Below are 24,479 nucleotides of genomic sequence, written 5' to 3'. Positions count from 1 at the left end.
TTGGCAGTGTGCCGCGGGTTCGACTCCCGATCCCGCATGTCACTCCCCCATCTCTCCCCATTTCCTGTCAGCCTACTGTCTGTCCCTCTATAAAAACATATAAAATAAAGCCGAAAGCCACAAAAAAACATTAAAAATAAATTAAAAACAGGAAAGTGTTTCATGTCTCCCAAACATCATTCAAATAAGAATTGGTTGCAAAAGGGGTGAAGTGGCCCTTTAAGCTGCGTCACGGACGCACCGGTGACCGGGGTCCATGACAACAAGAATCACAACAAAGGAGGCGGAAGCCAAGCAAAATTTTGAATGAGAGCAACAGTTTGTTTGAATATTACAACTTCATAATACCCATTAATTTATAGACAACGATCCACCTGTAGCTGTGTGACCAATTCTGCAGCAAGCATGGTAAGCATGCGCTATTAACGTAAAAGTTAGGTTTTAATAATTGATTCGCAAACTCTAACGAAAGGTTTTACTGTAGGCTACGTACTAGGGCAGGCCTAGCTGATCTAGACTAGATCTGTAGAACAACACACGAAATCTGTTTTCTGCAAGCGACGCAATCTTAGCCTACTACATGTTTTTATATTCCGTCACACGAAAATAATAGCCGATCAAAAATGTCAACTTTATTGCCACATTAGTTGGTGTGTGTGTGTGTGTGTGTGTGTGTGTGTGTGTGTGTGTGTGTGTGTGTGTGTGTGTGTGTGTGTGTGTGTGTGAGACGCGTTACTCAAACCCGAGGCAGAAACCACATTAGCGTTTCAGTGGTGTAAAGTAACTCATGTACTCATGTACTCAAGTACTGTAACTGTACTTAAGTAGGCCTAGGTATTATTTCTGAGGGGCGATGGAACCTCAAATCCATTATATTAGCCTACATTATTATAACATATTTACATTGAACTCATGGCTGAATTTTTGAGGGGCGATAGTCGCTCCTATGTCCAGCTTTTTGTGTAGCTTATATTTGCTAACACAAACTTTGTCCTAACACAAACATTAAATGCTATTGACAATGAATGGACCATTTTTAGTATTTGTGTAAACACAAACATTGAAGACAAAGGTGAGGACGCAAATCTGATTGGCCCGGAATGAGATGATGTATGATGATGTACATGATAAGATTAAGATCGCCCCTCACTTCACACGGATGTGATTTTATTTTTTATTTTTTTGCTGGTGAAAGTAGATCACTAGTATGTCACTAACAGCTGTACTCTTAAAGAGACAGACAGGGCAGACTGGCTGCTCTGCGAGTACAAAGACATAATAGACATAATACAAGACTTATAATCACTAAACAACGGTACGCGTTGGTCTTCTAGGACTTTCCAACATCGGAATCAGCATTGAATCCAAAAATCTTGCATCGGTCTAGCACTCTAGCTGATGAAATTCAAATGAGGCATTCACTCTGTTGTCTTCTGTTCTCGCAGGCGTCCAGGAACTACGTGACATCCAGCTACAGACAGAGGATGGTGTCTGAGCAACACCGTCAGCAAGAGAGGCAGGACCAGCAGAGGCACGTGGCTGAAGACAGGAAGGTCCAAGCCGGGCTGATGATCGAGGAGAGGTTCGAGAAGAGGAGACATCTACGCAAGGTTCAAGATGAGCTCTACGAACGCCACCTGGAGGACGCTCTCGTCAAGGTATTTAAACTTGTTTGGTTATGACTATGTGTAATTGAATAAGGGAGGGATGTTAGTCATCATATTAGATTGTTGTTTTTGGCAGGATACATGGCTGTTTCAACTTGGCCTCCCTACTTGGCCTCCCTATTGTCAAGATTTGTCATAACTTTATAGGCTTGTAGATCTGCTATCTGTTCCGTTTGTGAGGCCCACTGTTTGTTAGCATCCAATCAAATCTGGACATTTGACGTCTACCGTCCAGCCGTCTACTCACATGGCATTTTAATATAAGATAACAAATATTTTGCAGACACGTCCTTCGCCTTCCGGGAGCGTGCACAAAAAAGTGGAGCCAAATAGTACAGCACTGGACACACAATGACTTGACCACCTGCATCACCAGGTTTTCCACCGTGGAGGAAAGCACGATAGTCATTGTATAACTCAGCCAAGTCTGTACGGAAGAAATTATTATACAAAAAGTCCATAGACTTAGCCACGCACATGATGTCACGGCGGCACACACAAAGCCAGGCGTTGAAAATAACAATTGTGTCCCGTTAGCGCCACATTGTTTTTGTTTCCCACATAATGCAAATCAATATGTTTAGTCTCGGCAGTTGCACGTTGGGCAAGACCTACACTGTGTTGTCTGTAGTGTGTATCGGCAGAAGTATACAGCTGAATTTTGGCGGAAGTACCGCTCAAGAAAATTACGTTGATGCTTTAAAATTATTTTGTGATTGTTCGGAATATACGGTATCCGGGGGAAATACATCTGACGGATGTTCCGGGCCGACACTTCCGCCGATACACTCTGCCTTAGGTTGTGACCAGGCTTTTCTCTTCGCAGATGAGTAAGGCTGGGACACAGTTGTGATACGACTTAGAAAAAGATGGACTTACCAAACGATTATTATACCAAAATTAAGTATCAAGTTAGTGTTGAAAAACAGAACAGAGAATCCCACTCACAGACATACCCATTTGTAGACATCCTGCGGTTCCTGCCTCTGACTTACAGGGATAGTAACCGCAAGATTGCCAGTTGGAACCTGGGCTCCCCTAGAGTTAGTGTTGAAGTGTCCTTGAGCAAGACACTGAACCCCTAAATGCTCCTGATGTGCTGGTTGGTGCCTTGCATGGTTTCCGCCACCATTGGTGTATGAATGTGTGTGTGAATGTAATGCACAATCTATGTAAAGCGCCTTGGATAAAGGCGCTATATAAATGCACCATTTACCATTTTACTAAGTTAATTTGAATGGGCTTGTCACTGCCGTCACCTCTTTTAAGAATCATTTAGTGCCAGAGAAGTTGGTCTCTCCCTCTTTCTCTCTCTGATGCTGTCCTAGTCTACAGCAGCAGACCAACTTGAGGGAGTCATCCTGTGTCAAGATTGTTTCTCCCGTCTAGTTTAGTATCAGCAGAGGGACAAAATGTTTTTTTTTGTTTTAATAAAATCAGATGAAATCCCACTATCATGACTTGAGGTGGAATTTCTGCAGGTCTTCGCGGGTACACACAGGAGTCATGGGCCACCCATTGTTCAGTGGTTTCCGTGGCGTTGCTCCGATCGCGTTTGCAATGTCCAACAGAATCACCAGAGCACAGATCACAGCTACACACACTGGCCGAACATATTCCCCAACATGTTCGCTAGGCACATCGTTTGTTAGTGAATACATGTTTTTACAGGACAAACAAAACAACAAACTGCCCCTGCATCAGTTGGCATCAATCTAGTACAGTGGTACCTAGCCTCGGTCCCAGGCTTACTTATCTGCTAAAAGAAAAGCCTGGTCACAACGTAAGGCAGAGAATTTCCCCCGGATACGATATTTTCCAGACCAATCACAACACTTGTTTCATTCGCGGAGAATGTAAACTGATTTGTAAAGCATCAACGTCATTTCCTTGGGCAATACTTCCGCTAAAATCCCGCAACTTCCACTGATAGTCTTTTCAGCGTAGGTCTTGCCCAGGGTGAGTGGTACCAGGTAAATGATGGAGAGTTGGCAATGGATCCTTATTAGATCATTAACTCTTGAGAGCATAAAACAAAACCAAATGGACCCGTTAAATTATTGCTAAACATCTGCATTACTTAGTTTTTCAAGACGTCTACACTATTAGACAATGTAGCCTGTATAGATTGTTATTTTGATCAACGACAACACAATATTCTTTTAATAATTTTGGATCTGAGAGGCTAAATGTCATCAAATGGTGGTCCGTGGCTCAAATGCCGAATAACTAATGGAACTTGAAATGAAAAGGGTTGAAAACCACTGATCTAGTAGATCAGCAATTATCGGAAGAAGGAAAAAAAAGTAACTACAGAACTAGTTATTGTCTCCACCAGGCCGTCCGTCCGTCCGTTACCAGCTAATCTCCGACACCGCTGCCCCATCCATGCCAAACTGCACACACACACTCGACACCTAAGACGAACCTCTGCCCCAAATATTCCACAACGGCCTGTTATAGCGCCACCATGAGGCCAATTTTGGCCAAACACATTTCTGTAGATTACTCGTACATATTTTATCCATACATCACGCAATTCGGTATACACTACTATCTCCATAGTCATGTGATCAACACGGATGTGCACCATTTCCCATATTCCATCTAAGATTGGCTTCCAAAGCTCGCATGATTGGTCCGTTTCGAACAAAATGAGACAAATCACAAACACAGTGTGCAATTTCCGTGAAATTATGAGCAGATTTCCACTAGGCCACTTATTTTTCTCCAAATCAGCCTCACGGTGGCGCTATAACAGGCCCATTCCTGTTTTTACCTATAACTACAGTGAAACTGCGCATACATATTCCCACTAGGCTGAAGACATTTTGACATTTTTCAAATCGGCCTCATGGTGGCGCTATAACAGGCCAAGTCACGTCTTTACATGCACTGATCTGCATAAAACGTGTGGACACTCCCTACAGCCCAAGGAAAAACATCTGGCCTGCATTTTTCAATTCTGCCTTTGCCTTGCCACCAGGAGGCCCATTTATGTGCAACACTTTCATATTGGTCCTCTCCTGGTGGAGACCTGTGCCCCGAGGGGCACTTCTAGTTCAAGTACTTCAATGTGTCCATGTAGATCTTTGTTTTGAAAGTTTGAACACTTCTGAAGATCTTCACCTATAATGGCATGTCCAAAATAGGGATGGCAGATTGAAAGTGGTGAAACTTTATATTGATGCCATAAAAAAAATCACTACCCGTGTGAGACGTGTGTGGACAAAAGCTGTATAGGAGGGGCTAGCGCCCCTCAAAAAGAAAAGGTCAGATAATGGCCGATGTGATTATGTATTTTGTTGGTTTTAGCGGTATCCAGGGCCTGGCTGAGTGTATCCCTGGCCGTAACTTCGACGGGCATAGGGGTTAGTGGCCCCTGGTGATGGGGGGTTGGCATTGCCGCCTGGAGGAGGGGTGTACCCTGGGTGGGTCTGGGTGGAGTTGGTGGCATTGGGGGGCATGCTGTAAACGACTGTGGGGGTGTAGTTCTGATACTGCTGCTCCTGAGCTCCCTGGGGTGGCGCTGGCTGCTGCTGGCCACCCTGGAAGCCTGGAGCTGGAGCCTGAGCAAGGGCAGGTGGTGGTGCCTGCAAATGCGATATCGGGAATCGTACCTGATTTGTATAATCATGTACATTGTGTCTCGCAGTTGGGAGCTGCTGCAGCTGCTGCTGCTGCAGCTGCTGCTGCTGCTGCTGTTGTTGTTGCTGCTGCTGTTGCTGCTGCTGCTGCTGTTGCTGCTGCTGCTGCTGCTGCAGCTGTTGCTGTTGTTGCTGTACGGACTGTTGCTGGGGCTGTAGATGCTGTACGGACTGTAAGGTGGTGGATAGTGCTGGTACAACCTGGTAATGGTACGCATGGGTGCCTGGAACCTGGAATTGCTGGTACACCCCTTCCATGGATGCTGAGGGTCCCTGGTGTACTCCTCCTGCATATGGCGTCTGGGCCTGAGCCGGTGGGGCTGCAGATGCCGTGGAAGAGGCTTTACTGTCCGGGGTTCCTGTGTGCTGTTCCTCGACTGCGCCACCGCCGGCGGGAGCTGACGTTTGGTGCTGCTCGCTCAATCCGAAGGCCGACATGACGTTGGCGTTGGCTTCTTCACCCTGCTTATTCAAAGGGTCGAAGCTGATCTGGGCCTGCTTCATCATGGCTTCGGCCGCCATGATCCTCCCCTCGGTCTCCTCCGCCGGCTCGCCGTCTGTGGCCGCGGCGGCCAAACCAGGCTCGGCGGGCGGTTCCAAACTGTCCAGGAGGCTGTTGACCTTGTTCCTCAGCTGGATGAGCTCCCCTCGCAGGTATCTCACCTGACCGGACTCCAGGGGCCGCGGCTGACCGTTCACGAACAGAGTGAGCTTGAGGACTCGACCGGACTGGGTGGCGAAGGACAGGTCCGAGCTGTCGAATATGGTGACCAGGTCGTCGTCCTCGTCCCTGTACTTGATGGTGACCTCGTCATTGCTGTGCAGCTTGCCGCGGAAGATGCGCTGCATCATGAGCACCAGCTCGTCGTAGGTGATCTCCTCGTTGTGGATGGAGAGGCGTCTGATGTCGTCGCCCAGCTGGGCTTTGATGACCAGCTTCCCACTCGGGTCCAGCTGCTGCTGGTCGTTCACAGTGGCGCTGTCGTCTACGGCCTTCATCTTCCCAATCCGTTTTTAAAATACCGCAATCTTGATATTATGTACAGAAACGACCAAGTTTCTCACTCTTTGGCTGTCTGTACCTGGGATAAAGTAGAGATATATAAGGGAATATAACACTTATATAGTCTGGCGAGCTCTGATCTGACATAATGTCCGTGCATACCTAAAGATGCTGATTTGCGCAGGCACCCTTGCAGTTCATCCAGTGCGCCAACCGAAAATCGAATATCGTGTGGTTCGAACTTCTCAACCTTTTTATTTGAAGGACCCCCAGTTTGATATGCATTAATTGGGCCACTGCAGGCCCTTATTTGGTACAATGTTTTATCTCTGGGACCACAATCTACACTGACTGTAATATCCCCAGCCAAGGTCATACCAAAGACTGGCACTCAGCATCACAACACTTGTTCTGTACAAACTTTCAGGCCAAATCATGCCGAATAAATAATGGACCTTGATTTGAAAAAGGTTGAATGATCATCATGAGCCCCTCACTTCACACAAGTGTGATTTTTGGATCAGATTAATTTGGAAGATTTCAAACACAAAAACATGCATTATTGTTGTCCTATTAAAAATAATGTATATATTTTTTTACCATTTTGCACAAGCAGTACATTGTGAATGATTGCATTGTTCACTTTAGAGACACATTTAAATAATTCCTTTGCACCATTATTTACTATACTATGTATTTTACCATTGTTTTTGTCCATCTGCTGGACAACACATTTTAACTGTCATTTTAAATGTAACTTATTCTTACAACCGTAAGAAAGACAGAACAGAAAAAAAACACTCCGTTGGTCTGAGCAGTGTTTCAAGTTTCAACACCCTGCCCCCATATTACCTGGCCCTATTAGAGTTCTCAATGGGCCTGAAATGTAAGGCCCGGCCCTAACTGGTCCGACTCGAGGTCCGGCCCGACTAATTAGCATACATTTTAGGCCCGGCCCGGCCCTAAAGCATCTGGTCGGGTCGGGCTATATATATAAAATATAAATCAATTTCAAAACTACTTTCCAGGCAGAGGAGGAGAGAATAAACAAGGACAAGCAACTTGAACAAGAGGAGCGAATGGCCAAAGAGTTGGCCCGGATCAGCCATGAGACACAACGAGATGAGAAAATGAGGCAATATGTTAAAGAGAACAGGTATGTATGTGTAGAGGTAAATAGAAAACATATTTTGGAGTGTGCAATTTGTTCCATGTAATCATTCTGTTCTGTACTGTATGATTATGAACAGTATTTATTAATTAAATAATTAGTTTGTTTTTATTTTATTATGTTTAGTGTTGAACTTCGAGAGTTGGAGTTAAAGCTCAAGACTGCATATGTGAACAAGGAAAGAGCTGCACAGGTTGCTGAGAAGGAGGCAATGAGGTTTGAGACGATGGTAAGATAAAATATATCATGTGTATTTTAGTTCTTGGCTATTATATCCAGTTCAGGCCAAAAGCAGGGTAAAAATATGCCAGATTGCAAATGGCAATCTAACGGCAGTCTACCAACTCGCAGATTGCTTAATTTAGATATTTTAGCAAATTTTGAAAAATGTATATTATTGTGACAATATCAATAATGTGGTATTTGTTCACAAATAGTTTTTGATGTTGTCCAAATCATCCAGATAAATATTATTATTACATTACATTAGTGTCATGTGTTGTGACAGGTTGTGACATTTTAAGTTTAAAGTTCTCAGTCACCACGACTGATTTCAATCATTTGGATTCCATAGAAGCCTGCATGTATTCTATGGAATGTTCCGCAGCTAAATTGGCCTATCTACAAGTTGTCAATGCGATCTGCGGTTATTATTTTAAGGTTCAGCATCTTTTGAAGTGGCCAAACTAGCGGAAGCATCTTCCATATAATCTATCTGTGATTTCTTCACCTGGTTGGCTGTATATAGAACAGCAGGAACAACATTACTAACTTTACAAATTGTGTTAAGGAGGGGCATGCTCCTTCTCACTCCTGTTTCACGACTCACACATTATGACCTGGTTGTTTTCAGTCGTGACAATTTATTTTACGTTAATCCATGTTAGCGCGAGGAGGCGGACGTGTATGTAAGTAGCGTGGTTAAAGTCCTTGTTTCTGGACGTGTTTGGGCAACAGCGTAGACTGTTGCCTGGGGGGTGTGGGTACTTTAATACTTTAATGTGTGTATTAAACAAATGCATTGCCGGCGTGAGTGTGGAAGGGAGCCAGTGTTAGTGGCAATGAAAAGTCTATTTGGCTGGTGGTCTGGGTTGGGGTTGGCGTGGGCCGTGTAATGAGGAGATCGCTTACACACACTGCGAAGAGACTGCGAAGGGTAAGTGTGTGACGTCACTGCCCGTGTGAGTGTGTGTGAGAAGTGAGTGTGCGTGAGTCTGGTGTGTAAGATGGTGTTGTGGGCGTTGCAGTAGCGACGTAGCTGTTGTGGCTTTGGGTTTTTCTTCTGAGTATGGGTACCACTTCTCCCATATATATAAGATATTTTTATTTTTTAAGAGTAAAGAGAGCCTACTGTCAGCTGTCCAGCAGTCCAAATATTATTAAATTACATTTCAGAATGGTAGACCTGAGGCTTGAGGCCTACCATACCCCATTGTGTGGCACATCTATGCACGAAATGTCTATGTTCACAGGCTTCTGTGTGCGGCCTATGAGGGCATCTGAGCATGAGCGGCACTACAGGTCCTACACCATATGCGTTTGGGAAACCCAGCCATTGTCAATGTATTGTGACATGTTGTGTGACTTTAGCGCGAGGAGGCAGACGTCACTCGCAGGATGAGGAGCGAACAGGAGCGCGCGGCCGCAGAGGAGCAGAAGCAGGAGCAGAGATGCTACGAGGAGATGCTTCGCCACCAGAAGGAGCTGGAGCAGCAGCTGCTGGAGAAGGAGCGCAGGAGACACGAGGCGTACGAGGAGTTCCTCAAAGACAAGCTCCTGGTGGACGAGATCGTCAGGAAGATCTACGAGGAAGACCGGATGTTAGTCTCCCTCTCTTTCTCTATATCAGTGGTTTGGGCCGTTTGAGTCACGCCACCCCAAGGACCACTGGTGGTACCCAAACCACTGGTTGAAAACCACTGCTCTATATTTATGTTTTTGTCGCTTGTGTCACATTTTGTTAGCTTCAATAACACTTTATACAGCATTGTATGACTTATGAGGTCAAGTATTATAATGCTTTTGCAAGGATCATAGTTACAGTAAATAGTAAAGTAATGACATTCCTGGAGGTAGAGGCAGAAATGTTTTTATGTTCTCGTTTTAATGGTTTTTATTTCCACTTTACTTAAAGCACACAATGACCATCTAATGACTTATAATCACTCTATAATTCATTATAACAGTGATTATAACATATTATAAGATTATTATTATTATTATAATGAATTAAAATGTGATGATTCCTTCCAATTGTGTCCAGCAGTTAAGACCTATCTTGCATCGTGTATTATGAAGTAATTATAAAATGATTCATAATGTGTTATTATTGTTATAAAGAATTATGCAGGGGTTCACAGTTAATATACCATGAAAAAAAACAGACAGATAATGAAATAATCAATTAATCTAGTAGCATAAATGGGGACTGTGCAGTCCAATACTATAACCTGGCACTTCAACCTGGCATAAAATGTACCATTCATGGGGCCTTTACTGCCTCTGCAGGGAGAAACAGCTGAAGCTGGAGAAGGTGCTTGCCACTCAGCAGTACATCGAGGAGTTCAAGAAGGAGCAGGCCGAGTGGAGACGCATGGAGCAGCAGAAGATCGAGGCCGAGAACAGACGCATCCTGAAGTTTGCCAGCCGACAGCAGCAGATGGAGGAGGACAGGATGGCCAAAGTCAGAGAGCGAGAGCAGGCCAAAGAACATTTGCATAAAATGGTAAGAACACATCATGGGTCTCGCAAACACATCATCCTAGTGTTTATTGTTGGAAAGGTTTTTTTCACGGTGTCCACAACTGCTGAAAAAGTCTTAAATAGTTTGAAATTCATGCTAATGAAAAAAGAAAATGCCTTTAAATTCGTTTTATTGTTACCATTAGATGACCATAGAGGGTGTGCGTGTGACATCATCATCAAACCCGGAAGTTGCGCAGGAATGCCTACTGAGTGGCAAAAAACGACTTTCTAGCCTTGACAACCCATGCATCCAAACAGAAAAGGCCTAAAAGGCTATCTGATTGCGTTAAACAATGTTAAACTCACTTTGCATGTTGCTTTGCCACTCGATATGCCATTCACTTTAAGCATGTGCAATTGTGCATACCCTCTATTACTGTATGTGAGTGAGTTTTGCCAAGTGATAACCGTAAAGAAAACCTATTATAATAGCATACAAACTTAATAGCACCCAGTTTGTTGAACTAGACCGGTGGCCGTCGGCCTACTCAGGGAATGACACGAGCTGGGAATGAATGCTCCATATATACCCATTGTGAGTGTACCAGTTGTACCTGTCCGTCTGTACGTTTCCTTTTTATGGCCATATGGAGATTTCTGTATCAGTCTGCCTTTGTCCCTTTTATTCCCAAATATGGAGCTCCCAGTTGTCATCAGTATACACACTAGTATGTCCATATATTGCCCAAGACCAACATACAAAATAGCCGATCTACAAGCTCACTGCCGCAACGTGTTGCTTGCAGATGGGCTATATTTCCGTTGTGCGAGCAGGTGTACTCAGGTGGTGGTTGGTTGTTCCACTGTAAAGTGTTGAGCTGTGTGTTGTCGCCTGTCGGTCCTCACAGCTCACTGAGAGGATGGAGATGGAACAACAGCAACGTGAAGAGATGGACCGCGTCCGCGAGGAGCTTTACCTGGAGGAGAGAGAAGAGGCCGTCAGACAGAAAGAGATTGTGAGCAAATTGTTTTCATCATATTATGTTAATTGACACTCCACACATTACTGTTTAAAGTCGTTACGGGTGTCTCTGGGTTCTATATTATTATATGCATTTTAATAGGCATATTGAACAGCTTGGGGCTAAATTACAACTACATTAGAATAATTTCCATAATTCTTACTTCTCTTATGGGGGTTGACGTACTACCACTGACAGTTTTTTTTAAAGTTTTGTATTCGTTTTCTAAACATACACATCGGTAACAGCATGTATAAAAAATACACATATTTTTGAACCAATGACCATGTCTCAAAAAAGTTTAAAATAAGAAAAAGAGAAATCATGTACAGTTTGTGACATCAGTTTCGATCATGTTTACCAGGAAGAGATGGAGAAACAGATCCGACTGAGGCTGATGCTCCAGCAGACGTGCAGGGAGCAGACGGCCTTCAAGGAGATGAGGAAGCAGGCCGAAAAGGAGGAGGAAGAGGCCTTCCGTCGAATGATGATGGAGAAGTTTGCGGAGGACGATCGCATCGAGCAGATGAACGCCCAGAAGAGACGCATGAAGCAGCTGGAGCACAAGCGAGCTGTGGAGCAGTTACTAGAGGACAGACGCAGACAGCACCAAGCTGACAGGGTACACATGCTTCTATTAACATTCTCCAACAGCACCAACCTGACTGCAGGGTACACATGCTTCTGTAATTAACTACTAGCCCTTACCCGTTGTGAGATATTGCCCCCCCCCCTGTGGCCGCAGGGGGTACTGGTCCCTGGGTGCGTTTCCGCATTTCTAATTCACTAATAAATTCATTATTCATTTATAATTTGACCTCCATATTATTATGGTCAATGCCTGTGTGAAAAGTGGGAGCGATTGGTCCAGGCGGTGAGGAGATGTTTCTGACAGACATTCAGACAGACAGACATTGACTGAATTATAGTATGATATGATGATATAGTATGATATGATTATTACACGGCTTGGTTGAATGCTTGTTTCTGATTGGTCAATCGGCAAATTAATCTTCGTGTTTTTTCTGGATAATGACCGCTCCACTCTATAACAGACCAATGTCTAATCAAAGACTCAATGAGTTCCATTGGTGTGGTCCCGTTTTGTCCCAACCCGACCCTTTGGTGTGGTTTGGGCTTAACAGTGTGTGTCCCCCAATCTATTTGATTAAATTTGATTTATTTATTTTTAATAATAATTGATAAATTGATTGGTTTGAATAACGGTTGCACCCCTAGTGTACAAAGCAACATATTGGTTGGATTATAATGCTCGCAAGTAGAACAGAGTGGATTTAAAAGATTCAACAGGGTGGGCTGGGTGGCGGCATATATCTCTAATGAAGCGCTTTGTATACCCAAATACCCATAATGTAGTGCAAGTCGGTTTGCACTACATTTTCTGTCGGTGCTTCACTAGAGGTAACATTGTTCGAGTTCAAGTCCATTTGAACTAATGATATTTCTCTCTTAATTAAAGGAACACGAGGCTAAGGAACAAGCACTGGAAGAGGAGAGAGAGGCTATACGCAGGCAGATCATCGAAGAAGAGAGACAACGCCTCCTTAAACATCATGCTACTAAACTACTGGGATATTTTCCTAAGGTAGGAGGCCATGGATTATTAAAATATTAAGACCTGAGACCAGGTTCTACAAATATCTTCTAAATCCTGACCGTTTTCTGAAAAACCTATGTTTCTATGTCAGTGGTTCTCAAACGTTCTCATACGTTCCCGTCCTGAATGGGTTCAACTATTATCACGCCATTGGGCCCTACTTTCTTCATACTAATTAGCATAAGCATTCTCTATTTGAAGGGCTTGTTCCGTGAAGATGACCTTCAACACTTTGATGAAGACTTCAGAAGCAACTTTCAGAAACGTCAGGCTGATATCTTCTCCGAAGAAGGCTGGGAAGACCTAACCTGACTCCCAGATTGCGGAGTCAGGTTAGACCAGGAGTAGGCCTAAGCGGTTTTCACACTACACCACTAGAGGGCACTCTTAGCTTAGGGAGCTCGACATTTCAGCTCCAAAGGAGTATTTCACTACAAAATGGTCAGCTCATTAATATTTTGTAAAATAATAGTTTTTGATTTTGTTTTATTAGGACAATAAAGGATATATTTTGAATTGAATGAAACCTCTTTTATTATTTATCTAAATTAAATTATTAAACTAAATTACTTGAATAAGAAGTTCAACTTAATAAATAGTTTTGCTTGTGTTCTGGTGGTTTAATTAATGGAACAATGTGTTGACAGGATTACCCTTTTCTAGCCTGAAAACACATAAATCAAAATCACCTGTCACTACGGGAACTGTTTTACGTTGCTGTTGGGCTGAAATCAATTTTTTTGAATAAATGAATGCTATATACTAGTGTAATCACTTAATGCGGTCCGCGCGTTGCACTGCGACACATTTTGAGCTTGTAAATCGGCAATTTTTTGCTACGACGTTAGGGTTAAGCTATAATATGCAATGTGATTGTGGCCCTCTAGAATGAGTGTGGAAAGATAGTGGCCCTCTCCATCGTCAAAGTTGCCTGCCTCTGCTGTAGTGTATAGTTCATGATATCATTCACACGGAAAAGTAGCAAACATAATAGGTCTACAAGCATGTAGCGGACCCAGCAGGACATGAAAAGGTTGAAGACTGACTGAGCTGATAAGTCTTTATTGATAACCCAACGTATATAAACTATAAAAGAAAAGGCATAAAATACATCAAAATCAATGATCATATATAGACAATAACCCATAAACGTTATCAGAATCTCAAAATGGAACCATACAGTAGGTATAAACCATACATCACCAATAAAATATACACAATACATAGACCACCTTATTAGAAAATACCTGAAAAATGACTTTATTTCCAATGTACACAAGGCATTTGAAATGTGGCTTTTAGTATATCCCTTCTTAGTTACACATGGGACACCGCAGGGTCCTCTGCAGTGCAGCGAGTGATCATATGAATTAATCTCTTGCTTTATGACTTACTTCCCCAGTCCAGAGCTTTCATAAACTCCTCTTCTGTGAAGGAGAGCATCTTGGCAGTTTCAAAATGCATCTGTAGAAAATAAGATAAAAAGATTATCGTTTAAAAGGCCATTTTGTAAAGAGACACCGACTATCATTATGCACAGAGACATTGGACATCACAAGAGAGAGATTAGTGGAAACGAGGCATGCTTTAGAAACATACGTTTTGTCTTTTGAGGACATCGATCAACTTGAGCTGTTTCTTAAACCCCAGGATGAGCTCTGCTTTCTGCTTTTTGAGCATTTTGTTTTCAGCCAGGAGGTTTTCTTTGTTCAGACTCTCCTGATGTTCCTGGTCCTTGTTGAGCAGAAAACACATTCAGGTTAGTATTTGTGACGGCCAGAGTCAAAATTGACTCTTAATTGACAAGCCATCATCACTCAACGATGATTGACACCTGGCAATCTCCCTGCTCACCACTGAAATTGCCACAGGTGTGTGTGAATCAGTGTGGAAGAAGTTTGTTTGTAATTTTGTATGCTGGCAGCAGCTCTTCATGACAGTTGTCCAGCACTCTACTCAACATTCGTTACCCAGTGTTTTATGGTATCCTTGAAGTAGCTCAAGTTGGAGCAAACTACCTAAACAAACTATATAATTCACTAACTGAGGATCTTCAAGCTCCACTGCGTTTTGGAATCCAGGGAGAATTGGAGCTGAGGAGTGAATAGACGGCTTTCTATAATGCAAGGGTAAGTTTGTTTTTATTTATTTCGTTTAAGTTGGTCGGCACTTTCCATAAAGATGCAAGCAACAAGTTTACAACAAGCGGCGCAGCGTAAATGGTGCTCTACAAATCTGTCACCATTTTAAAGTAACTTCAAATGCTTTGACTTGAGCTAAAAACTATAAATAAACAATCATGCTGATGGTAGGTAATGTTGGCGAATGTTTACAGAACATATCATTAACTCATTAACATTTTTTACCTCAGTAAATGAACAAGCCAGGGTCAATAAACCCACAGCACTTTTATCTAGATATAATGATGATGCTTAAGTTTAGAACAAGGGTCTTCAACGTTTTTCAGACCTTAGCTGATAGGTGTTTCGCATGGGTGGTATCTCTACATATAGTCTATAGGCTAACCTTGTGTTGATACACGATAGATGATGATCACACAAATATCCAATTTGATTGAGGCGTTGTGAGCTTGTAGATGTGCTATTTCCGGTGAATGTTCCATCATAACAGTGATGCTAGGCTTCCAGTGGTATGAAAAAAAGGTCCATGACTCTTGAGGACCCCTGCTTACATGTATAGTGTCATTAGTGTGGGGCATGCAGTGTTGTCTTAATATTTAAACTGCAAAAAATAATACTAGGTGCTCCACTCACAGCAACCGAGGGAGAAGCCAACCTCCCACTGGATCATCGCAGAGCAAACTGGGAAGGTGCTTGCTGCCCATTGTGACTGCAAGGCAGGTGTGTTGAAATTCAGACTCAATCAATAATATAAATTAAAGTCCGAGGCACTTAAAAGGTAAAGGTAAAGGTAAAGGATAAAGGTGGTGGTTGTGCTATAATAGCAGCACATAAGTGGACAAGCTGTACCATAGCTATCAGGCCTATGTCATAGGGAACAGGGATGAACAACACAATGTACTGAAAATAAGGTTACATATAACATAATGTAATTTCTTCCTCACAGGACTGGGTGAGGTCTGCTTCCATGTTGGTGCAGTCCTCTTTTTCATCGAGTCTGCAGGCAGTGCGACGCTGGCTACCAACGGAGCCGTGCCTACAGCTCAGCCTAGCAGTTCGTAGTCAGCGTGGCCACCACCGCCATGAGGCCCAGAAGCCTCTGCCAAGACTGTCATGTAGTCTGGCCCCTCACAGAGCATGTGAGCAGAGCGCGAGCGAGGAGTGGAGCGGCTGCATTTTTAACTGAGCGCCGAGTGCGTTTTAAAATGTTGCAGAGCCTAAACTCGTTGATTCAGTGGGTCCAGAGCGCAAAGTTTACAGATCACATAATAAGGATCTGGAGAGCCAGCAGCAATACAGGCAAAAACAAAAGGGCACAGGCAAGCAAACACACAAACCAGACCCTCCCTCACAAAGTGAGGCCCCACCCCACAAGGATTCCCAAGTGTACTGCTGGCCATTCACCTTCTAACTGTTCCATTGCTGGGCACAGAGACTACATCAATCTCCCTTCTATTTTTTTTTTTTTTTTTTTAACTTAATCTTTATTATAATAAATAATATATATATAATAATAATAATATAATATAATATATAATAAATAAAAAATGTGTCCTCATCAGGTTCCTCCTGAAGCTAATCATTCCGGGGTGGGACGGCAGCGCTTCTCCGGCGGTAACTGGGCAGGCCGAGCAGGTGGTTTTCATCACAGCCGGAGGGTCTGGCTGGTAAATAGCTCTGTTGCCACGGGCCACGAGGCACCACGGTCATCAGATGAGGAGGTTTTCTGCTCCAAGGCCATGGTTCTTAATCTCACTAGGAACAACTGCTGGGCTCTTTCAGCAGCACGTCCCAAACACTCTGCCATCAATCTCCCTTCTAGTCAGTTCTTTATTGTTGCACACGCATATCTTTTGATCTTCTACTTGGACCCTGGACATGAACCCTCCCACAGCCATAGGTGTGGGAGGGTTCATGTCCAGGGTCTCTCTGAACTCCTGGATCATTTCATAAAACTTAATAAAACTTCTGGTTGTGCCAGGAGACCTCTCCAAACTTCCCCCTCTTGGTTTGAGCATCGGGAGGGGGGGGGGGCTTCATTACACCAGACATCGTTTTGTTGAGTTTGAGTTGATCCTTTGGAGCCATGGATGCTCTTGGGCCTTTGACCATGTTTACAATGTCCTGGGCATCGTCGTTCTCCTTCGCCTCCTCACAGGGAAGATTATAGCCGCCGGCATCCTCCTTCACCTTTTTGGTGGCCACAGTTCCAGTTGGGGGGAGGGCAGAGTTTGGATTAGTTGGCTCTACGCATGTGGGTTGAAGTGGCGCCACAATCGTGCATGTTTGCCTTGTCGAAGGCCTGGACCCCTGCCCGGATCCTTAAACAAATGGGACCCCTGAATTATCAGGTGGTGAAAGAGGACACTCATGGGGAGGACATGCGCGTTCATGTCTCTCACCTAAAAGCCTGTTATGATTGTTTATACCTCTACATCTCCCCACCTGAACAGTGTCATGCCCACTTTGGTTCCCACTTCAGGGCAAGAAATATTTTTTTCGGTTCCAGTTCTGAACCCCTTTTATGGCTCTGAGGTTTTAATATGAATTAAGGAAATATGTGATGATGTGAATGAAGTTGCATATCAGCCACCCCACCACCTAAGGACATTGTACTGCAGCTAAAACTGCTCCAGAAGCAAAAAAAGAAATGCCATGGATAAGTGGATATATCAGAGGGGTTATTAAACCTCAAACCATTAGATTATTAATTAACTGTTTTAAAATGCATGTCATAGCTGCTTGAACTATTTTAAGCCTGAAGCCTTTAACCTTTTAAGGTTGCCTTCTTTGAAAAACATTAAAAATAAAAAATCTCAGGCTTATGGCATAAAGTTGTTGTTTTGTTTTCTGTTAGTTTGCATTGTTTGTTCATTTTGTGAAATGTCCATGGGTTCATGAAAAGCGCTATATAAATATTTAAGCTATTATTTTAATGTAGTGTTTAGAATCTAAACACATTGGTTTTAAACTTTTAATAAACGTGTTTAAAAAGTGTTACAGCGAATAAACATGTTCTTGTGTTTATAATCTAAACTGTGTTCAGAACCTAAACATCTTGGATTTACAGTGATGAGAGCAACAGGAGTTTTGCCCCCATTGCCTAAACGGAGAGGATATTTCCCATTAACATTGAATCGTTTTGTTTTATTTTAATTGAACTGATTTATTTCCTGAAGACTCATTGGTTATTTTAAGGTTGAATTATTCCAATTTGGAAGGTGTTTGAGTGAAAACATTGATTTAGGAGTTTATGACTGGTTCTGAACGTGAATTGACAGAATATTGAATGCTATTTATGTTTGATTTTGTTTTCTTTGAAAGCCAATGTTGTGATCTAACCCATCCCTGCTTCTAAACATTCAATACAAACTGTTCCAATCTAATTTAAGGGTTCTTTATCTTTTATTGAGTCCTTTGTTCGTTTTCCTTGACTACACAAAAGAGTTCCTCTCTGGTAGGTACACGCCTGCCTGGCACCCCAAATAAGCTCCTGAGGAAACCGTTACATATTATGTAAGGCACATATGTATGGCTCAGGTCTATACTAGGTCTGCTAGTATTTCCCCCTCTACGCCAACTATCTTTGCCAGAAATAGCTTATTTAGGCTCACAACAAACCATCGCGATCTGCTATTTTTGCCTATTCTTTGCCTCAGAATAGGGTTCATGTGGTTATTATTCATGAATGAACCATTCAGAGTTTAATTTACCGGAGAGTGAACATTGGAACCAAGTGTCCCTAGTATAGAGTGTTGCAGTCCCTCCCCCTTTCAGAACGACGAGTGGTGCAGGAAATGATTCTCCATTCATTTTCTCCATAGGCTTTTCTTAAAGACCTTTTAAGCGTCGTACGAAGCCAACTCTTGTCGTGACAAATCATGACAACACACACAATATTTTGGACCAAACAAATAATTACAAAGAAGAAAAACAAAGTGTTGTAACCTGCCGTTCTTTTCCTACTTTCTAATTCCTTGTTTGACGATTGGTCACGACAAGAGTTGGCTTTGTCCGCGGCGTAAACATCTTTAAAAAAATACTTTCTGAAAAGTCTATGAGGAAAATGAACGGGGATTTCTTTTCCGGGTCTCTCGAGGGGGCGGGACTCGATGCTCTATACCCCACGTTGAGAAGCAGTGAATTGGAGTACCTTGTTCTTGAGTTTCATGTTGTTGAGTTGAGTCTTGTATCTCTCTATGTCCTCCAGGGCCCTGTTCAGACGCACTTCAACTGTACTCTGGCTGCCGGCAGCTTGTTTCTGGGATTTATTTAAAGCTTCGATCTCCTACAAACAACAAAACAAACAACTTATTCACAATGTTTCTTTGGCATAATAAACGAAGCCATATGTATATGACAAATAGAACATAGTCGTTATATACTCTTTAGAAGTGTCCTTGACGCTTGTACAGTGCGTGTGTCTCTGACAGTAATGTGTCAGACAGTACAAACCTTCTGTAAGGCAGCGACTTGCATTTGGAGAGCATCACATCTTCTAGAAGAGTCTTCTGCTAAAGCTCTGTGCTTCTCTATCTGTGTCTGCTGAATGTTTGAGTTCTTCTGGAGTCGTGCTCGGTCCCCTTCCAGTTCCTTGATCTTTGTGCCAAGCTTGAAATTCTCCTCATCCTACAACAGCAAACTCTGTAATCACTACATTATCACTACAATCAGTAACTCATAGAGATATGCCGTATAACAAGTGAACTTGGAGGTTATGAAACAAACAAAACACAAACAAACAAACAGACACAATTGGCCCTGGAACATTATAAAATTGAAGATAATAAGCCACTGTAATTATGCAAACTACGAAACGACGTTCAATATGATCTGCATGTTTACACTACCTTTCTATGACATTCATGAGATAACTGGTTGAATTCCTCATGCATAATGTGCAGTCTGGCCTTCAGAACACGTATCTGAGCATCTGAAAAACACCACAATAAACAATATGAAAGCAAGAATAGTAGGGGTGTGACATTCAGCAACCCGTCTGGCCGGCTATCGGGTCACACCCCACTTTTGTCTCCACCAGTGTGTGTGTGTGTGTGTGTGTGCCACACACATACCCACACACACACACACAGGTGGATTTTTGCAAAACACATTTTTGGAACTAAATGCCTCAAATCATCCAATTGCCATCCAAGGCGTAAGAAGAAATGGCACCCACATTGGCCTATTATATACCAGGAGGCCACAACCTGACCTGCCCTGGTGGAGACCTGTGCCCAGACAGAGGGGCACTTTATCTCGTTTTACATGATTTAATATGGACGTAAGTAAATAATAATAATATACTAAAATAAAACAGAATCAGAATGTATTTTCTAAATATATATAGATGTATATACAATAAACCTGATGCTATGGTGTCTCCCTCCACATCATTCAGTTTCTCCTCCATGCTTTGCATAGAATCTGCATCTATGTCTGCAGTAGGCCTAATGTCATCATCAGCACCAACTGAGTTGAGTGTTCTGAAATAAGGCAAACAATTACAGGCCATACATAATGTGTATACACAGTAAAAGAAAAACATCAGTGTTAATTACCATAAATCCGACTGATTACACATGTAACCAAATGTTACTTTTGTATACTATTACACTATTCGCCTTGAAGAGATTACAAATTGTTAGATTAACATTCCCGTTCCTACATTAATAATATGTTTGTGTTACGCACAATAAACACAATAATTTGCAATGAATAATAAAAAATGCACAGCGGAATTTTGTTACATTGATTGTTACATTTATCCTCCAACACCATTCTTATGTTGACTTTTCTTTTTTGTTCTTGACATTCATTAAATATGACTCACGCTGTCTTGTTGGAAACACGTTTTCTTCCATAACCAGAATGCGTGTCATTAGATACTGGGGTGGACGTGAGCCTTTTGTTGCGTACCACCTGATGGCAAAGTGAAACGTACAGCAATTGGCACATTACATAATAACCAGTATAATGTCTCCTAAATTCATCTTTGCAGTGAAAAAAAGAGAAAGAAATTCACTTCAAATCATACTTTAGTTTAAACATTCTATTCTCTATACCTTTGTACCGGCTGATTGCACTGCATGCTGTTGAGGCCTATAGGAACAGAGCAATTATTGTAAATGGATTGTGTTACAGTCAGAGTATTATTTGTATTATTGTTATCAATGTGTCTTATAAGCCCATACCTGGAGTCTTCATTCTCGTCTTCAGTGGCAGTAATCAGAAAGGAAGATAACGGTTTTGACAAAGCGTCGTTTTGCTCTCTCTGAAATCCAGTAAACACATTTCTTGAGCCTTATTGTACTTAGTTGTGCATTGATATCGGCTATCGCACACCAAAATAGCCGATCTACAAGCTCACAAGCGTTATGCGCTTGTAGATCTGGTATTTGTGCTGTGCCACTGTTTGTGTCACTCTGTTTGAAATGCTGACTAGAAATCCCTCAAAAGACTAGTCATTACACTAAAATGTACTTTATTATTCCAAATATAAGTCATTTGAATGTAAATTGCTTACCATAACTTGTTCTGCTTGTCTTACGAGATCAGCTGTTTTGGCCTCCAGCTCTGCATTTAGACGTCTGATGAAGATTACATAAGACACAAGTTATGTCTAATACATATATTTTAATACGATATTTTTGGGGTCTTTTTCTTATTGTGGCACGCAGCAATGGTCGTTGGGATCAGGATTTTACCCTGTGACACTCTGTCAGGCTGGATCAGGGTTTTACCCTGCGACACGCTGTCAGGCTGGATTGTCCAGCCTAGGTGACAAGATGGCTACGCTAGCTGTCTCATTTTGACAATCAGTATTGGTGTACTGATTAACAGCCTGATTTATCAACATATACCGTCCATATTCCTACCTATTGGCATACAGAAATTGAAATGCACTGGTTTAGACGCTATAGATTTGATGTTTACCCAGTATTCAAGTTCATTTGTACTACTTCTTCATTTTGGCATTGGTCTTTCCACTCTTTTAACCTAATTTACCGTGTTATTTGTTGACTACGGATTTACTCTGATCTTTACACTTTGTAATTCACTTATTGTATTGTTGCTGTCGGGCAGAAATCTCTTATCTCCATATTTTAACATTTTATGTTTTTCGTAAATCAATGCCCTACTAAGCCTACTTGATCATACTACAGCTTCACACAAAAGCATCACAAGTAGCAAATCTATCTACAAGCTTGAAACGCGATGTGAAGCAACAGGTCTCGGACTTGTAGATCTGCTACTTTTGCTCATTTTGAATTTGAATCCTGAAAGGAAAGGAAAGTGGACACATGAGGTTTCCACCTGACATATAGACGATACAAATGGCAGTTTGTGCAGGTGTTCTTACATATACTCCTCCTCCTTAGCAAGAAGATCTACACTGGTCTTCTTTGGGGGATTCCCCATGGATCTCAGCTCTGGAACCTTTGACCTCTCAGTCTTCCAATCCATGTCTTTGGATGGTACGGTTCTTCTTGGCTAATCAACAACAAAAACAATCAGTAACAAAACACAGTGCTGTACTGTACTGCCTGAAATTTTAAAGGACAAGCCTACCTCTCAGATGTATAACTACACCTGTATCGTGTATTTGAGTGTGACTTACTGACTACCACGATTATCTCTCAGTTACATCTCAAGGTGTTGTTGCATAAATAAACAAACAGTTATACAAGGATAGGGAGAGGAAATGTCATAATATAATGGAATAAGTGATTGTATTGTATACCTTCATAACCGGAGACAGGGTCCTTTTCTCAACAGTTGCTTCAGCAGCCATTGTTGTTGTGGTGGTTGCATAGCAACCCGACCTATATTATTGTGAATGGTGACTGGTAGGCAGGGCCAAAGCTAAAGGCGAACACAACACATCATGCTGCCCTCTAGGGGTTGATGTTTGTCTAACTTCATTTCCCCTTTTCATTTGTTGTTGTTTTCTAAACATGTTAAAAAAAATCCCAAATAATAATAATAAACATTCTGAAACATTAACAATAAATAACATTTATTATAATATAACATTGATATTTGAATTTATCTTCACCATTTGTGCATTTTGTGAAATAGCTATAGGCTGAAGTGTCATGTATTTTTGAAAAATGTGTACAGTACATGGGCTATATGCCATGGAGAGGCATTTAAAGTCATAATATATGGAAATTTAAAATTATTAAAATAATAAATATGCCTAATAATAATTAAATTGATTAAAAACATGTATAAGAGGCACAACAAGAATAAATGTCAATGTGCGGTTATAGCCTATACTAGACTAGTATAGTAGACTAGAGTCACTAGACTATAAACTCTATAAAGTAACGAACCCGGTGGTGATAAGTAACGTGTTTGTGTTGTGTGTGTGTGTGTGTGTGTGTGTGTGTGAGAGAGAGAGAGAGAGAGAGAGAGAGAGAGAGAGAGAGAGAGAGAGAGAGAGAGAGAGAGAGAGAGAGGGGGGGGGAGGCGGTTGGGGGTCGCGTCGCCGCGTGAATGCGCTTGCGTGCATTACAACTACATACAACTGTAGTGGTAGCGTCACACACACATACACACACACGCATGCAACGAGAAAATCCCATGCACAAACGAGGACACGGGCGGCGAACAGAAACGGATTGCGGGACCCACACGATTTCTACCCTGGATGTGTTCATTTCTCATTATTTATAAACGCATGTTGTGTCGCTGGAATAATAACAATAAGCCGTAAATGGAGAAACAACGGGGAACGACCGTTATAACGGCTATGGGACCTCGTCACGTTATCGTGCAGGGATCTGCGGCTCATGTTGTTGTTTGACCCCGATTTCCAAACACCACCCTTCCTCACACCGCGAGGAAGAGGAGGAGGATGATGATGATGGTGGCTAGTAGTGGTGAGGAGGAGGATCAACAACAACCGTCTAATAAGTTGGACGGTGGTGGTGCAGGAGGAGGAGGAGGCATGGTGCCTGGGCTGCACGGCGCCGAGGCCAGCGCTCTGCAGCTCAAAATAAAGAACTCTATCTGGTGAGTAGAGAGACAGAGAGAGTTCTCCTGTACCTAGCCAAAGGTTTTAGCCTCTCGTGTATTTCTGATCGATTCTGACATTGAAAATGTCAGAATCGATACAAATATATCTACGAGATGTATCTAAATCTTATAGGCTATATAGAGGTCCCCAGTGGTGGTTCTACAGTGTAGGCTACTACATCACAGCCACAGTTCTTCTACAAACCTTTTATTTTTTCAAAGAACCCCTACCGTCCATGACGTGCACCGTATACAAATGGAACCAAATGGACCCGTGAGGAGGTCCATTTGGTTCAGTTATAGACGGACCTGTATAGCTGCTACTACTAGGCTACTAGGCTACTACTACAGCAGCATGCTTCTAGCTACACTGCACAGCGTGATTCTATATATTAATAACCCATGTTGCCATGGTTTTACAGTAATAATTAGGCTAGTACTGTACAGTGTACACCTGCGGCTGCATGTTACTGTAACTGTACAGTGTACATAACATAGTAA

General features: G+C 42.4%; 4 protein-coding genes across 6 annotated transcripts in view; 2 read left to right on the top strand and 2 right to left on the bottom strand.

Annotated features, from left to right (window-relative positions):
* The first annotated feature begins 283 nt into the window (after positions 1-283).
* mns1 (meiosis-specific nuclear structural 1) lies at positions 284-13,302 on the top strand. Its single transcript, XM_080760115.1, has 10 exons — positions 284-408; positions 1,446-1,658; positions 7,346-7,473; positions 7,615-7,717; positions 9,079-9,308; positions 9,997-10,213; positions 11,082-11,189; positions 11,560-11,817; positions 12,676-12,801; positions 13,015-13,302. The coding sequence occupies exons 1-10, from the start codon at positions 406-408 to the stop codon at positions 13,123-13,125; spliced, it is 1,497 nt and encodes a 498-aa protein (XP_080616241.1). The 5' UTR covers positions 284-405; the 3' UTR covers positions 13,126-13,302.
* LOC308314622 (protein TFG-like) lies at positions 4,979-6,313 on the bottom strand (the record flags this gene model as incomplete). Its single annotated transcript, XM_080762254.1, has 2 exons — positions 4,979-5,260; positions 5,453-6,313. The coding sequence occupies 2 exons, from the start codon at positions 6,311-6,313 to the stop codon at positions 4,979-4,981; spliced, it is 1,143 nt and encodes a 380-aa protein (XP_080618380.1).
* A 621-nt stretch (positions 13,303-13,923) lies between the features above and the next one.
* On the bottom strand, positions 13,924-22,708 carry tex9 (testis expressed 9). Its single transcript, XM_080768763.1, has 12 exons — positions 22,699-22,708; positions 22,318-22,448; positions 21,481-21,544; positions 21,149-21,228; positions 21,020-21,056; positions 20,788-20,876; positions 20,322-20,440; positions 19,805-19,887; positions 19,410-19,583; positions 19,108-19,242; positions 14,413-14,547; positions 13,924-14,277 (listed from the first exon to the last, which is right to left on the bottom strand). The coding sequence occupies exons 1-12, from the start codon at positions 22,702-22,704 to the stop codon at positions 14,197-14,199; spliced, it is 1,134 nt and encodes a 377-aa protein (XP_080624889.1). The 5' UTR covers positions 22,705-22,708; the 3' UTR covers positions 13,924-14,196.
* An 806-nt stretch (positions 22,709-23,514) lies between these two features.
* LOC308316476 (DNA-binding protein RFX7-like) overlaps positions 23,515-24,479 on the top strand; it is a 36,445-nt gene continuing 35,480 nt past the window's right edge. For all 3 annotated transcript variants that reach the window (XM_080765125.1, XM_080765126.1, XM_080765124.1), the window contains exon 1: positions 23,515-23,975. In XM_080765125.1, the coding sequence (XP_080621251.1) occupies positions 23,818-23,975 (158 nt within the window). In that variant the 5' untranslated portion in view covers positions 23,515-23,817. The remainder of the gene's footprint in view (positions 23,976-24,479) is intronic.

Source organism: Protomyctophum bolini, assembly GCF_963924005.1.
Source record: "Protomyctophum bolini genome assembly, chromosome: 1".
Lineage (NCBI taxonomy): Eukaryota > Metazoa > Chordata > Actinopteri > Myctophiformes > Myctophidae > Protomyctophum > Protomyctophum bolini.
The sequence above is the reverse complement of the archived record's forward strand: the minus strand, read 5'-3'. Positions and strand labels throughout refer to the sequence as shown.